At 42.3% G+C, this 16,124-nt stretch overlaps 1 protein-coding gene across 1 annotated transcript in view; it reads left to right on the top strand.

The window, feature by feature from the left end:
* Positions 1 to 16,124, top strand: part of LOC128661551 (ATP synthase subunit C lysine N-methyltransferase-like) — a 268,286-nt gene that overhangs the window by 213,835 nt on the left and 38,327 nt on the right. The window contains exon 3 of the mRNA XM_053715794.1: positions 14,185 to 14,322. Coding sequence (XP_053571769.1) covers positions 14,185 to 14,322 — 138 coding nt within the window. The remainder of the gene's footprint in view (positions 1 to 14,184; positions 14,323 to 16,124) is intronic.

Below are 16,124 nucleotides of genomic sequence, written 5' to 3'. Positions count from 1 at the left end.
CCCCCCTTAAAATAACCTAACACTAATCCCCTGAAGATCATCCTACCTTTAGTTGTCTTCACTCAGCCGAGCCACCGATGGAACTGAAGAGGACATCCGGAGCGGAAGAAGTTAATCCTCCAAGCGGCGCTGAAGAAATCTTCCATCCGATGAAGTCATCATCCAGGCGGCGCTGAAGAAAAGTCTTCGATCCGGCCGATGTCATCTTCAAAGAGGCGCTGAAGAGGTCTTCTATCCGGGCGAAGTCATCTTCCAAGCCGGGTCTTGAATCTTCCTTCCGCCGACTCGGAACCACCTTCTTCACCGACGGACTACGACGAATGACGGCTCCTTTAAGGGACGTCATCCAAGATGGCGTCCCCTCAATTCCGATTGGCTGATAGGATTCTATCAGCCAATCGGAATTAAGGTAGGAATATTCTGATTGGCTGATGGAATCAGCCAATTAGATTCAAGTTCAATCCGATTGGCTGATCCAATCAGCCAATCAGATTGAGCTCGCATTCTATTGGCTGATCGGAACAGCCAATAGAATGCGAGCTCAATCTGATTGGCTGATTCCATCAGCCAATCAGATTTTTCCTACCTTAATTCCGATTGGCTGATAGAATCCTATCAGCCAATCGGAATTGAGGGGACGCCATCTTGGATGACGTCCCTTAAAGGAGCCGTCATTCGTCGTAGTCCGTCGGTGAAGAAGGTGGTTCCGCGTCGGCGGAAGGAAGATTCAAGACCCAGCTTGGAAGATGACTTCGCCCAGATAGAAGACCTCTTCAGCGCCTCTTTGAAGATGACATTGGCCGGATCGAAGACTTTTCTTCAGCGCCGCCTGGATGATGACTTCATCAGATGGAAGATTTCTTCAGCGCCGCTTGGAGGATTAACTTTTTCCGCTCCGGATGTCCACTTCGGTTCCATCGGTGGCTCGGCTGAGTGAAGACAACTAAAGGTAGGATGATCTTCAGGGGATTAGTGTTAGGTTTTTGTAAGGGGGGTTTGGGTTAGATTAGGGGCATGTGGGTGGTGGGTTTTAATGTTGGGGGGGTTGTATTTTTCTTTTACAGGCAAAAGAGCTGTTTTCTTTGGGGCATGCCCCCACAAATGGCCCTTTTAAGGGCTGGTAAGGTAAAAGAGCTTTGAAATTTATTTAATTTAGAATAGGGTAGGGCATTTTTTTATTTTGGGGGGGTTTGTTATTTTATTAGGGGGCTTAGATTAGGTGTAAGTAGCTTAAAATTGTTGTAATATTTTTAACATGTTTGTAACTTATTTTTTTATTTTTTGTAACTTAGCTTTTTTTATTTTTTGTACTTTAGTTCGTTTATGTAATTGTATTTAATTGTAGTTATTTGTAGGTAGTTTATTTAATTAATTTAATGATAGTGTAGTATTAGGTTTAATTGTAACTTAGGTTAGGATTTATTTTACAGGTACATTTCTCTTTATTTTAGCTAGGTAAGCTATTAAATAGTTAATAACTATTTAATAGCTATTGTACCTAGTTAAAATAAATTGAAAGGTACCTGTAAAATAAAAATAAATCCTAAGATAGCTAGAATATAATTATTATTTATATTGTAGCTATATTAGGGTTTATTTTAAAGGTAAGTATTTAGTTTTAAATAGGATTCATTTAGTTAATAAGAGTTAATTTATTTAATTAATATTTAAGTTAGGGGGGCGTTAGGGTTAGACTTAGGTTTAGGGGTTAATAATTTTATTACAGTGGCGGCGGTGTAGTGGGGGGCAGATTAGGGGTTAATAAATATATTATAGGTGGCGACGGTGTAGGGGGGCAGGATAGGGGTTAATAGGTTTAATATAGGTTGCGGCGGGTTCAGGGAGCAGCGGTTTAGGGGTTAAACTATTTATTTAGTTGCGGAGAGGTGCGGGATCAGCAGGATAGGGGTTAATAATTTTATAATAGAGGGCGACGGTGTAGGGGGGGCAGGATAGGGGTTACTAGGTATACTGTAGGTGGCAGCGGTGTCCGGGAGCGGCGGTTTAGGGGTTAATACATTTATAAGAGTTGCGGCAGGGTCTAGGAGCGGCGGTTTAGGGGTTAGTAACTTTATTGAGTTGCGGGAGACTCCGGGGGCGCCGGTATAGGGATAGAACAGTGTAGTTTAGTGTGAGTGCTTAGTGACAGGCTAGCAATAAAGCTGGGAAAAAGCCGAAGGGCAGCGAGATCGGATGAGTGATAACTGTCACAGTCCGCTGCTCATCGCCCCGCGGCTTTTTGACAGCTTTATTTGATAACTTAAGCGTATTTTTTCAGGTCCACGGCGGCGATGTGAGGCGAGCTTAGGCGGGCGTATTGGGCCGGCGAAGCCAGAAAAGTAGACGGCTTGATAACTACCCCCCCATGTATTTTACAATAAATGCATCATGTATACAAACAGATTACATATGTTAAAGTATTAAATGCACTAACTGGTAGAAGCCAGAAAGCAGGGTCTAGGCAGATCGCAATACAAAAAAATATTGTTTGGGTTACATTTAGCCACCAATAAGCAAGCACTACTCAGTTGCTGAACCATAAATGGGCCAGCTCCTGGGGGGCGTGTCCGGACCAGCATCTAAGATGGCCACTTTTATGAGAGCTCTACACTTCAGGGCTATAATTTGATAAAAAAATTAAACTTATTTCACACCATCCAATGCTGACTTATACCACGTACTGGGTTCCTTTTTCTGTACAGAACGACACCTATTTCTCTTACTTGGTGTATCCAGTCCACGGATTCATCCTTACTTGTGGGATATTCTCATTCCCTACAGGAAGTGGCAAAGAGAGCACACAGCAGAGCTGTCCATATAGCTCCCCCTCAGGCTCCGCCCCCCCAGTCATTCTCTTTGCCGCTCTAACAAGTAGCATCTCCACGGGAGGGTAAAGTGAATGTGGTGTTAGATTTGTAGTTTTTATTTCTTCAATCAAGAGTTTGTTATTTTAAAATAGTGCCGGTTTGTACTATTTACTCTGTGGCAGAAAGTGATGAAGATTTCTGCTGAGAGGAAAACGATTTTAGCATGTTGTAACTAAAATCCATTGCTGTTCCCACACAGGACTGTTGAGTACCGGAGAACTTCAGTTGGGGGAACAGTTTGCAGGCTTAACTGCTATAAGGTATGCTCAGTCACTTTTTTTCTAGTCAAGACCTGGTAATGCTAGAAGACTGACAGGGATCCCCATGTGGGGAAGGTAAGCCATATTCTGAGACTTAGTATAGAAGGATGGCTTAGTTAAAAGGGCTTAAAACGCTGGTGGACACTGTTAAGTGGAAATCAATTATTTTATTACAATAATCTGATATTTGTACAAGTGTTTATTACATTTGGAACACTTTTTTGGGTTTTTATTCTGGCTGGCATATCTTTAGACACCTATTTTGGCTTGGGAAGGCCCCACAACTCCGGAGTGAAGAGGGAGGGGGCCTAAATTTTGCGCCTCAGTTGCGCAATTCATTTGCAAGACAGCTTCATGCAGCTTCACGTGTAGAGTCCAGAGATTGCTGGAGGACTCCAGAGAGGCTTTTTTTCATTCAAAACTAATCCCCAAGGAAGGTAGGGCCACAGCAGAGGCTGTGGCATGGTGCTGTAGTTTGTTAAACCGGTGGCCTGCTTTAATTTGCTTCGGTTTGGGCAATAAGGGGTTAATTGTCTTGAAATTTACTGTGCAATCATTTCAAAGCATTAGGATCATATGGTGAAAATGTCATAAAGATTGGATGTTTTTATGAGGTTTAGTAAAAAAGTGTGCGCTTTTTATTATTTAAAGGCACAGTACCGTTTTTTCAAAAATTGTATTTTACTGTATTTGAGTGCTGTCTAAGTCTGTTTAACATGTCTGAGCCTACAGATAGACCCTTTTCTATGTGTTTAATAGCCATGGCGGTACCCCCTTTACATTTGTGTTTAAAGTGTGCTAAGGTATCTAAACATTTTAAAGACCATGCAGTGACACTTAAAAATGTAGCCCAAGATGTTTCTTTGACGGAAGGTAACGAGGATAGTCCTCCTTCCTCTCCCCATGTGTCGACACCAGTTACGCCCGCGCAATCGATGCCTAGTACCTCTAGCGCATTGGGCCCTATTACATTACAACAATTAGCAGCATTCATGGATAATTCCCTTGCTGCATTTCTACCCAAACTGCCAGTTTTTCCTAAGAAGCGTGATAGCTCAGTTTTAAGAACAGAGGATGAGCAATCAGAAGCTTTAGATGATTTATCCGTTGTACCCTCACAACACTCTGAAGTGGCAGTGAGGGACGGGCTGTCCGAGGGAGAAATTTCTGACACAGGAAAGGTTTCTCAGCGGGCAGAGTCAGATTCCTTAGCGTTTAAATTTAAACTGGAACACCTCCGCGTACTGCTTAAGGAGGTTTTAGCTACGCTGGATGATTGCGACCCCATGGTGGTCCCTGAAAAATTGTGTAAAATGGGCACGTTTCTAGAAGTCCCTGTATACACCGATGCGTTTCCGATCCCGAAGAGGGTGGCGGATATTGTGACTAGGGAGTGGGAGAGACCAGGCGTACCTTTTGTTCCCCGCCCTATCTTTAAGAAAATGTTCCCTATAACTGACCCCAGGCGGGACGTGTGGCAGACGGTCCCTAAGGTAGAGGGAGCAGTTTCAACACTAGCCAAGCACACAACTATTCCAATAGAAGACAGTTGTGCTTTCAAAGATCCTATGGATAAAAAATTGGAAGGTTTACTGAAGAAAATGTTTGTTTAGCAAGGTTTCTTTCTTCAACCAATTGCCTGCATTATTCCTGTAACTACTGCAGCGGCTTTTTGGTTTGAGGCGCTGGAGGAGTCGCTCCAGATGGAGACTTCATATGATGAAGTCATGGATAGAATTCATGCTTTAAAGCTGGCTAATTCTTTTATCACAGATGCCGCTTTCCAATTAGCTAAGTTAGCGGCGAAAAATTCTGGTTTTGCCATTATGGCGCGAAGAATGCTTTGGCTCAAATCATGGTCGGCTGACGTGTCGTCCAAAACAAAGTTACTAAACATTCCTTTCAAGGGAAAGACCCTTTTCGGTCCTGAGTTGAAAGAAATTATCGCGGATATCACTGGGGGAAAGGGTCATGCCCTTCCGCAGGATAGACCGTTTAAGGCCAAAAACAAGGCTAATTTTCGCTCCTTTCGCAACTTCAGGAGCGGACCTGCTTCAACCTCTGCTGCCGCAAAGCAAGAGGGTAACGCTTCACAGCCCAAAGCAACCTGGAAACCCTTGCAGGGCTGGAACAAAGGTAAACAGGCCAAGAAGTCTGCGGCTGCTACCAAGACAGCATGAAGAGGTAGCCCCCGATCCGGGACCGGATCTAGTAGGGGGCAGACTTTCTCTCTTTGCTCAGGCTTGGGCAAGAGATGTTCCAGATCTTTGGGCATTAGAAATTGTTGCTCAGGGGTATCTTCTAGAATTCAAGGACTCTCCTCCAAGGGGAAGGTTCCACATTTCTCATTTGTCTTCAGACCAGACAAAGAAACAAGCGTTCTTACGTTGTGTAGAAGATCTACTAAAGATGGGAGTGATACACCCAGTTCCAATTACAGAACAAAGACTGGGTTTTTACTCAAACCTGTTTGTAGTTCCCAAAAAAGAAGGAACTTTCAGGCCAATCCTGGATCTAAAAATTCTGAACAAATTCCTCAGAGTTCCATCATTCAAAATGGAAACCATTCGGACAATTTTGCCGATGATCCAGGAAGGTCAATATATGACTACCGTGGATCTAAAGGATGCGTACCTACATATTCCCATCCACAAAGATCACCATCAGTTCCTAAGGTTCGCTTTTCTGGACAAGCATTACCAGTTTGTGGCCCTTCCTTTCGGGTTGGCCACTGCTCCCAGAATTTTTACAAAGGTGCTAGGGTCCCTCCTAGCGGTACTAAGACCGCAGGGCATTGCAGTAGCACCTTACCTAGACGACATCTTAATACAGGCGTCGTCTTTTCACAGAGCCAAGGCTCATACGGACATTGTGCTGGCCTTTCTAAGGTCTCACGGGTGGAAGGCGAACGTCAAAAAAAGTTCTCTGTCTCCGCTCACAAGGGTCCCCTTCCTGGGAACACTAATAGACTCGGTAGAAATGAAGATATTTCTGACGGAGGTCAGGAAGTTGAAGCTTTTAACTAGTTGCCGAGTTCTTCATTCCATTCCTCGGTCTTCTGTAGCTCAGTGCATGGAGGTAATCGGATTAATGGTCGCGGCAATGGACGTGGTCCCTTTTGCCCGAATTCATCTCAGACCACTGCAACTGTGCATGCTCAAACAGTGGAATGGGGATTATGCAGATTTGTCTCCTCAAATACAACTGGACCAGAAAACCAGGGATTCTCTTCTCTGGTGGTTGTCTCAGGATCACCTGTCTCAGGGAATGTGCTTCCGCAGACCGGAGTGGATAATTGTCAAGACCGATTCCAGTCTGTTAGGCTGGGGTGCGGCCTGGGACTCCCTGAAAGCTCAGGGCCTATGGTCTCGGGAAGTATCTCTTCTCCCGATAAACATTTTAGAACTGAGAGCGATATTCAACACGCTCCAAGCATGGCCTCAACTAGCAGAGGCCAAATTCATCAGATTTCAGTCGGATAACATCACGACTGTAGCGTACATCAATCATCAGGGAGGAACAAAGAGTTCCCTAGCGATGAAGGAAGTAACCAAGATCATCAAATGGGCGGAGGATCACTCCTGCCATCTCTCAGCAATTCACATCCCAGGAGTAGACAACTGGGAGGCGGATTTTCTAAGTCGTCAGACTTTTCACCCGGGGGAGTGGGAACTCCACCCAGAGGTTTTTGCTCAGTTGACCCAGCTATGGGGCATTCCGGAATTGGATCTGATGGCGTCCCGTCAGAACACCAAACTTCCTCTTTACGGATCGATTTCCAGGGACCCCAAGGCGACATTGATAGATGCTCTAGTAGCGCCTTGGTCCTTCAGTCTAGCTTATGTCTTTCCACCGTTTCCTCTTCTCCCTCGGCTGGTAGCCAGAATCAAACAGGAGAAGGCTTCGGTAATTTTGATAGCGCCTGCGTGGCCACGCAGGACTTGATATGCAGACCTAGTGGACATGTCATCTGTTCCACCATGGAAGCTGCCATTGAGGCAGGATCTTCTAATACAGGGTCCATTCAAGCATCCAAATCTAGTTTCTCTGCAACTGACTGCTTGGAGAATTCTAGCTAAGCGTGGGTTCTCTGAATCAGTTATTGATACTCTGATCCAGGCCAGAAAGCCTGTCACCAGGAAAATTTACCATAAGATATGGCGGAAATATCTTTGTTGGTGTGAAAGTTAGGATTCCCAGGATTTTGTCTTTTCGCCAAGAAGGATTGGAGAAAGGATTGTCAGCTAGTTCCTTAAAGGGACAGATATCTGCTCTGTCTATCCTGTTACACAAGCGGCTGGCAGCAGTACCAGACGTTCAGGCGTTTGCACAGGCTTTAGTTAGAATCAAGCCTGTCTATAAACCTGTGGCTCCTCCATGGAGTCTTAATTTAGTTCTTTCAGTTCTTCAAGGGGTTCCGTTTGAACCTTTACATTCCATAGATATTAAGTTATTATCTTGGAAGGTTTTGTTTTTGGTAGCTATCTCTTTTGCTCGGAGAGTTTCAGAATTGTCTGCTTTGCAGTGTAATTCACCCTATCTGGTGTTTCATGCAGATAAGGTTGTTTTGCTTACTAAACCTGGTTTTCTTCCGAAAGTTGTTTCTAATAAGAATATTAACCAGGAAATCATTGTTCCTTCTCTGTGTCCTTATCCAGTTTCTAAGAAGGAACGACTTTTGCACAATCTTGATGTGGTTCGGGCTTTAAAATTCTATTTAAAAGCAACTAAAGATTTCAGACAAACATCATCCTTGTTTGTTGTCTATTCTGGTACGAGGAGAGGTCAGAAAGCGACTGCTACCTCTCTTTCCTTTTGGCTGAAAAGCATCATCCGATTGGCTTATGAGACTGCTGGACAGCAGCCTCCTGAACGAATTACAGCTCATTCCACCAGAGCTGTGGCTTCCACATGGGCCTTCAAGAATGAGGCTTCTGTTGAACAGATTTGTAAGGCAGCGACTTGGTCTTCGCTGCATACTTTTGCCAAATTTTACAAATTCGATACTTTTTCTTCTTCGGAGGCTATTTTTGGGAGAAAGGTTTTGCAAGCAGTGGTGCCTTCCGCTTAGGTTACCTGACTTGTTCCCTCCCTTCATCCGTGTCCTAAAGCTTTGGTATTGGTATCCCACAAGTAAGGATGAATCTGTGGACTGGATACACCAAGTAAGAGAAAACAGAATTTATGCTTACCTGATAAATTACTTTCTCTTACGGTGTATCCAGTCCACGGCCCTCCCTGGCAATTAAGTCAGGTTCAAATTTATCTTTGTAAAACTACAGTCACCACTGCACCCTATGGTTTCTCCTTTTTCTCCTAACCGTCGGTCAAATGACTGGGGGGCGGAGCCTGAGGGGGAGCTATATGGACAGCTCTGCTGTGTGCTCTCTTTGCCACTTCCTGTAGGGAATGAGAATATCCCACAAGTAAGGATGAATCCGTGGACTGGATACACCGTAAGAGAAAGTAATTTATCAGGTAAGCATAAATTCTGTTTTTATACCCGTGGGAGCCCTTGAGACAGACGGCTAGTCCTCTCCATGCACCGCATGAAGGCTTCTTTCTAACACCCGTCCAGGCGATTAGGCACGCAGAGATCATACTACCATCTCCAGACACGATACTTTCCACAACCATGGAGGACTTTGACAATGTGGTATTAGCCCTCTTAACAGCCCTTGAAACAAAAATGTTGCGTCAATTTCATAGTCTACACACTGTGTTACGCTCTGAGCATGAGGATATACTTACTCCAAACATGGCAGAGACAAAGGAGTTTGTTGAACGACATGCACAGCCTAAGAAAAAGACACCTACTTATGACATGATACATCTGAAAAACTCTCCTGTGGGCTCTCCGTTTCCTGATCCGGAGGATGCGGCCGGCCTTAGGGGAAGGGGGGAGAGCAGATTGTTGAACACTAAAAGGCACTCTTCTGATGGTGACAGGGAAAAGCAGGCCTCAGCCTGTAACTACAACGAACGGCTCTGTCGGGACCCCTCAATAACTTAGGCTAGGTGATATCGGCAGCAGACGGTTTAGTGGGAAACAAGGCACGCCTTCCCTTCTTAAGCCTACTCGACAGCATATATCGCCTGGTCTGTACTGGAGACCAACACAAGTATCGGACATTGACATTTGGCTTTCATCTACTGCTTGCGCAGTCTATCAACAGCTCAATGGGCTTAGGGTCTCCCAGCTCACTATGTCTCATCATGAGGCCGATTCCTATCAGTACAAGCCTCCAATCTGCCCCAGAAGAGGAGTCGGCTAGCAGCACAAGGACACTTATACTAAAGATCCAATACAGAAGAAGATTGCATGTGGGATAATGCTAGTGCCCTAATAAGTTCCCCCCATATGCACACTGTTTCTGTTTTTATATTAATTAGAAGAGTACCTTGTTGGGGGTAAATGTTAGATTTAAGTTCTTAGGAGTTTATGCCTTACCTTATTGATTTGCATGCTATTATAGTTTTTATATCAATTGGAAAAGTATCTCACTGGTGATAATCAATATGCTAAAGTTATTGGGGGTATCGTAAAACCTTATTGATTTTTATACTGTTGCTGGTTTCCTATTGAGCGGAAGAGTAACTCGCTGGTTGCAAATATTACACTAAAGTTCTTAGGGATTTAGACTTATCTTGCTAATTGTCATATTGCCATATTGTTGCCATTCTTATACTGGCAGGAAGAGCACCTTTCTGAGGTAAACTACTACGCCAAAGCTATTAGGGGCTTAGTCGCACCTTACTGATTTGCATACAGTGGCTGTTCTCAGATTAGTTAGAAAAGTACCTTGCTCGTGTCAAACGATATGTTATAGTTATTAGGAGCGTAGCTGTGGATATGTTTAGCTGGCATTTTAGCCTGAACTTAGTATTTTCCTAGGTTTCTCATGCTCCCTCTTACATATAGGCATCATCCACCCTAATAATATTTCCCCCTGTTTTTTTGGACTTTACAGACATCATATTACAGCTCCGACGACAAGAGCTTAGCTATATCTCCCTTATTAATCACATTGTACCTAAGTAGTTTACAAACTATCCTTCTTCATCCAGCTAGTCATAGATAACACAGTACAGCGAACAGCACCTTTCCCTACCCAATAGCTCAGATTGCAAATTAGCTTACTCTTTACTTTTGCATATAACCCAGATCCCATCATAGGGCATCCCAATTAATATATAGGTCCCCTTTTCTACACCCCAATAGCCTGAACGCATACCCTTGTTATGCATCTCACACCATAAATAATCCTGGGATCTTTACTTTACTTAGTACCCTAGATTTAAATAAGGCGAGTCTACTAAATATCTATTAGTCCACATATTTCCCCTATTATGAGGCCAAGTGTAACCCCTCTTCTGTTAAGCTGCATAATAATAATACCCTAATACTATTAACTTTCCGGACATGCTCCCCCTCCTATCCCCCCCTCCTACAATTACTTAAAGCGGCTCTTGCCCGCTGTCCCTTTCAATCATTATCCAAACCATAATGCTACCTATTCATACGTGAAGGTGTATCTACTATCTTATCTTACCATCTACTCTGGGCCTCTTTCCCTTTCAGAGATAACTAGCTAATCTAACTCATAGAGCCCTTTGTATGACATATGACCCTCTCATAGGATATATAAATACTTACACCAACAACATACTATGATTCTTTATTCTTAGCATATGGTTTATAGAAAAAGAGGTATCAAACACTTACATGCAGTTTACTTATCTACTATTCATTTTTTTTTGTTTATTTGGTTGTTCAGACAACATAGAACATTATATGGAAATTATATATTTATGTTATTGTCATCTTTTGATAGCTGAAATGATCACTTGACTTTTTTTTTCATTTCTGCATGTAAACTGGTTATTTGTTGTCACATTGTCTACCAGCCTCAATAAAAAATGTTTATAAAAAAAAATGGGCCAGCTCCTAAGCTTACATTCCTGCTTTTTCAAATAAAGATACCAAGAGAAGGAATAAAGACTGATAATTGGAGTAAATTAGAAAGTTGCTTAAAATTGCATGCTCTTTCTGAATAATGGAGAGTTCCAGCCTGTCAGGCTGGGGAGCTGTTTGAGGCCCTCTAAAGGCACAGGGCCTGTGATCTTGGGAAGAGTCCTCTCTCGCCATAAACATCTTGGAGTTGAGAGCTATCTTCAATGCTCTATCAGCGTGGCCTCAACTGTCGTTGGTCCGGTTTATAAGATTCCAATGGGACATCATCACCTCAGTGGCTTACATCAACTACCAGGGAAGGACTCAGAGTTCCTTAGCAATATGAAGGAGGTGACTCGCATTCTACAGTGGGCGCAAGCCCGCGATTGTCTCCTATCTGCCATCCACATCCTAGGAGTGGACAACTGGGAAGCGGATTTTCTGAGCTGACAGACCTTTCATCCCGAGGAGTGGGCTCTCCATCCGGAAGTGTTCTCTTAAATAACCCTCAAGTGGAGGGTTCCAGAGTTGGATCTAATGGTATCCTGACAAAACGCCAAGGTTCCAAGGTATGGTTCAAGGTCAAGAGATCCTCTGTCCGTTCTGATAGATGCTTTAGCGGTTTCTTGGAGTTTTTCTCTGTCTTATCTGTTTCCACCGTTTGCTCTGCTTCCACGAGTCATAGCTCGTATCAAACAGGAGAGAGCATCGGTGATTCTAATAGCTCCTGCATGGCCTTGCAGTATCTGGTTCACAGATCTGGTGGGGATATCATCTCTACCTCCTTGGAGGTTACCTCTGAGGAAAGACCTTTTACTTCAGGGTCCTTTCCTCCATCCAAACCTAGATTCTCTGAAGCTAACTGCTTGGAGATTGAACGCTTAGTTCTATCCAAATGTGGGTTTTCTGAAGCGGTCATAGAAACTATGATTCAGGCTCGAAAACCAGTTATTCGCAAGATTTAACATAAGATATGGCATAAATATCTTTATTGGTGTGAATCTAAGGGATTCTCTTGGAGCCGGGTGAGGATTCCCCTGGATAAGGGTTTATTGGTCAGTACTCTAAAGGGTCAGATTTCTGCGTTGTCTATCCTTTCCCACAAATGTCTAGCAGTTCTACCAGATGTTCAAGCCTTTGTATAGGCTCTGGTTAGAATCAGACCTCTGTTTAAACCTGTTGCTCCACTGTGGAGCCTTAATTTAGTTCTCAAAGTTTTATAGCAGGCTCAGTTTGAGCCAATGCATGTTGTTGATATAAAACTGTTATCCTGGAAAGTTTTGTCTCTTGTTGCCATTTCTTCCACTCGCAGAGTATCTGAGCTTTCAGCTTTACAGTGTGCTTTCTCCTAACTTATTTTTCATGCTGATAAGGCAGTCCTTCGTACCAAATTGGATTTTCTCCCTAAGGTGGTTTCGGATCAAAACATTAATAAGGAAATTCCTTTTGTCCTTATCCTTCTTCTCAAATGGAACGTTTCTTGCATAACTTGGATGTTGTGCGGGCTCTAAAATTGTATTTACAAGCTACTAAAGATTTAAGGCTATCTTCTTCCCTGTTTGTTGTCTTTTCTGGAAAGCATAGGGGTCAGAAGGCAACTTTTACTACTCTGTCTCTCTGGTTGAGAAGTTTGATTCGTTTGGCGTATGAGACTGCTGGACAGCGGCCTCCTGAGAGAGTTACAGCTCATTCCACTAGTCTCCTCTTCCTTGGCTTTCAAAAATGAAACTTCTGTGGAACAGATTTGCAAGGTGGCAACTTGGTCCTCTCTGCATACTTTTTCCAAGTTATAGAAATTTGATACCTTTGTCTCGGCTGAGGCTTCTTTTGGGAGAAAGGTTCTACAAATGATGGTGCCTTCTGTTTAGTTCCTCCTGCCTTTTTCTCCCTCTTTGTTAATTTCGTGTCCTCTAGCTTGGGTATTGGTTCCCACTAGTAATTGGAATGACATTGTTGACTCTCCATGTCATAGGAAAGAAAAAAAAAATCATGCTTACCTGATAAATTTCTTTCTTTCCGGACATGGAGAGTCAACGACCCAGCCTTCTTTTTTTTTAATAATAATTTGTCATTTTTGTTTGAGTAAACCTCAGGCACCTTTTCACCCTTGTGTTTCTTCCTTTTTCATTTCTTTAGGCTAAATGACTGGGGGTTATGGGTAAGGCAGTTACACTTAACAGCTTTGCTGGGGTGCTCTTTGCCTCCTCCTGCTGGCCAGGAGTTGGATATCCCACTAGTAATGGAATGACGTTGTGGACTCTCCATGTCCTGAAAGAAAGAAATTTATCAGGTAAGCATACATTTTGTTTTCATATCCCTTTAACTAGATACTACACAATTACATAATTTTATATTATTTGTTTGTTTGATATCTATAAATTTATATGCGTCACTTAAAGCTTCTAAAATATTGATTTATGGCCACCCTGTGTTTGGAAATTGACCATCACTGATCTTAAACATCAGCCTAGGTTCATGTCTCCAGCAAGTCCTTTAACATGACATGAAATCTCAGAATCATGTCTCATACAATCCCTTTAATTAATTAATGTCAACAAACACACAGAGGGGAAGAATGCAGGGTCTGTCTAAAGAAAATTGCATCAAGGCTGCTTCTATGGATAATTGAATATCTACTTTTGAATTTTAAATAGCAGAACTATTGTTTCTACCCATAAATGTCTTCAATGTTATAATTTCATATGTTTAGTGTAATATTGTATTTAAGAAAAAAGAAAAATAGTGATATGTAACACAAATATTAATTCTCAGTCAATGAAAACTGAAATGCAAATATTTTTTGTTGTTCAAATGTGTTTTATCTTCATCAAATACTGGCTGCATTCTATCTAGGTAGCAATATATTACAAAATCAGATATTCCTTGTTGTTTTTTGTGAATATGCTCTGTAAGATAAAATTGAAACTGGAGAGATTTATCTGACTTACGTTTGAATCTTCTGCACCTCTGTGAATTTAGACCAATGGCTGTTTTTAATAAATTGACTATAAAATTATTTTTCACTGTTAATTTATGCATAATATTGGCAATTCTTTCTTTGATGTGCTGAACAGCAATTTAATGTAACTTATTCTCTTTTAAGGTCATAGCTGCTGCAAAAAAAGGCTTCCAGGCTGTTGGATATGAGTTAAATCCGTGGCTAGTTTGGTACTCTCGATATCGGGCATGGAGAGAAGGTGTACACCACAATGCTAAATTTTATATTTCTGATTTATGGAAGGTATGGAAACCAAAAATATTTTAAACAGATTATGGGGATCAAGCTAAAACATGGACTAATACTAAACATCTGAAAGCAGACACAATAACATTGTACACAGTATAGCAAGTGTTTCTATAACAAGATATGACGAGTCCACAGATTTCATCCTTACTTATGGGATATCGCCTCCTGGTCAGCAGGAGGAGGCAAAGAGCTCCACAGCAGAGCTACATAAATAGCTCCTCCCTTCCCCCCCCAACCCAGTCATTCTCTTTGCCTGTGTTAGTGATAGTAGGGAGGTAAAATGAGGTGTTAGTTTGAATTCTTCTATCAAGAGTTTATTATTTTAAATGGTGCAGAGGGTACTATTTTTCTACAGAGATGCATCTGAAAATAGCCTGACAGGTTATGGGAACTAGTGGATTTTAGTTTCGCTGCTCCTCCCACACCTGTGCTGATTCTTTGTGTGCGGTCATAGAATATTGACTAAGACCCTTATACCTTACAGGACCTCAGGAGGAAGAGTGGACCTTGTGATACTGTAAGATTTACATGCTGTTCCTCAGTAAGGACTGTAAGTGCAGTCATTTGATCTCTGGGGCGCTGCAACTTATCCCAGAACCGACTGTACTATGTCTTTTTTGTTCTGTGAGGGGCTTGGTAGGGGCTTCCCTTGGTAACATGTGTGGGCTGTCTTTCTCTTGTAAGGTGTATCCAGTCCACGGTCATCCATTACTTATGGGATATTCTCATTCCCAACAGGAAGTTGCAAGAGGGCACCCACAGCAGAGCTGTCTATATAGCTCCTCCCCTAACTGCCATATCCAGTCATTCTCTTGCAACTCTCAACAAACATGGAGGTAGTAAGAGAGAAGTGGTGAAATGTAGCTGTTATTTTGCTTCAATCAAAAGTTTATTATTTTTAAATGGTACCGGAGTTGTACTATTTTGTTCCAGGCAGAAAAATAGAAGAATCTGCCTGTGATTTCTATGATCTTAGCAGGTTGTAACTAAGATCCATTGCTGTTCTCACACATGACTGAAGAGAGAGATAACATAAGCGGGGGAATGGCGTGCAGGTTATCCTGCTATGAGGTATGTGCAGTTAAGATTTTTCTAGAAGATGTGAATGCTAGAAAATGCTGCTGATGCCAAATTTATGTAAGGTAAGCCTGAATACAGTGATTTAATAGCGACTGGTATCATGCTTACTTTCTGAGGTATACTCTTTTATATTTACAATATAAAACGTTTGCTTGCATGTTTAAACGTTTTTATATATACTTTGCTGATAAAACTTTATTGGGGCCTAGTTTTTTCCACATGGCTGGCTTAAATTTGCCTAGAAACAGTTTCCTGAGGCTTTCCACTGTGTTTCTATGAGTGGGAGGGGCCTAATTTAGCGCTTTTTTGTGCAGTAACTTTTACAGACTGAGACATCCAGCTTCCTCTAGGAGTCCCCTGAATGCTATAGGACATCTCTAAAGGGCTCTTAGGCTTTCCAAAATCGTTTGTTGGCGAAGATAGGCCCACAGCAAGGCTGTGGCAGTTTGGTGTGACTGTTAAAAAACGTCTATATCGTTTTTTTGATCCGTTTTTTGAACTAAGGGGTTAATCATCCATTTGCAAGTGGGTGAAATGCTCTGTTAGCTTATTATACACACTGTAAAAATTTCGTTTGATTTACTGCCTTTTTTCACTGTTTTTCAAATTCTGACAAAATTTGTTTCTCTTAAAGGCACAGTACCGTTTCTTATATTTGCTTGTTAACTTGATTTAAAGTGTTTTCCAAGCTTGCTAGTCTCATTGCTAGTCTGTAC

The sequence above is a fragment of the Bombina bombina genome, chromosome 5 (genome assembly GCF_027579735.1).
Source record: "Bombina bombina isolate aBomBom1 chromosome 5, aBomBom1.pri, whole genome shotgun sequence".
In the NCBI taxonomy this organism is placed as follows: Eukaryota; Metazoa; Chordata; class Amphibia; order Anura; family Bombinatoridae; genus Bombina; species Bombina bombina.
Note: the sequence above shows the minus strand (reverse complement) of the source record. Positions and strands in the feature narration are given on the sequence as shown.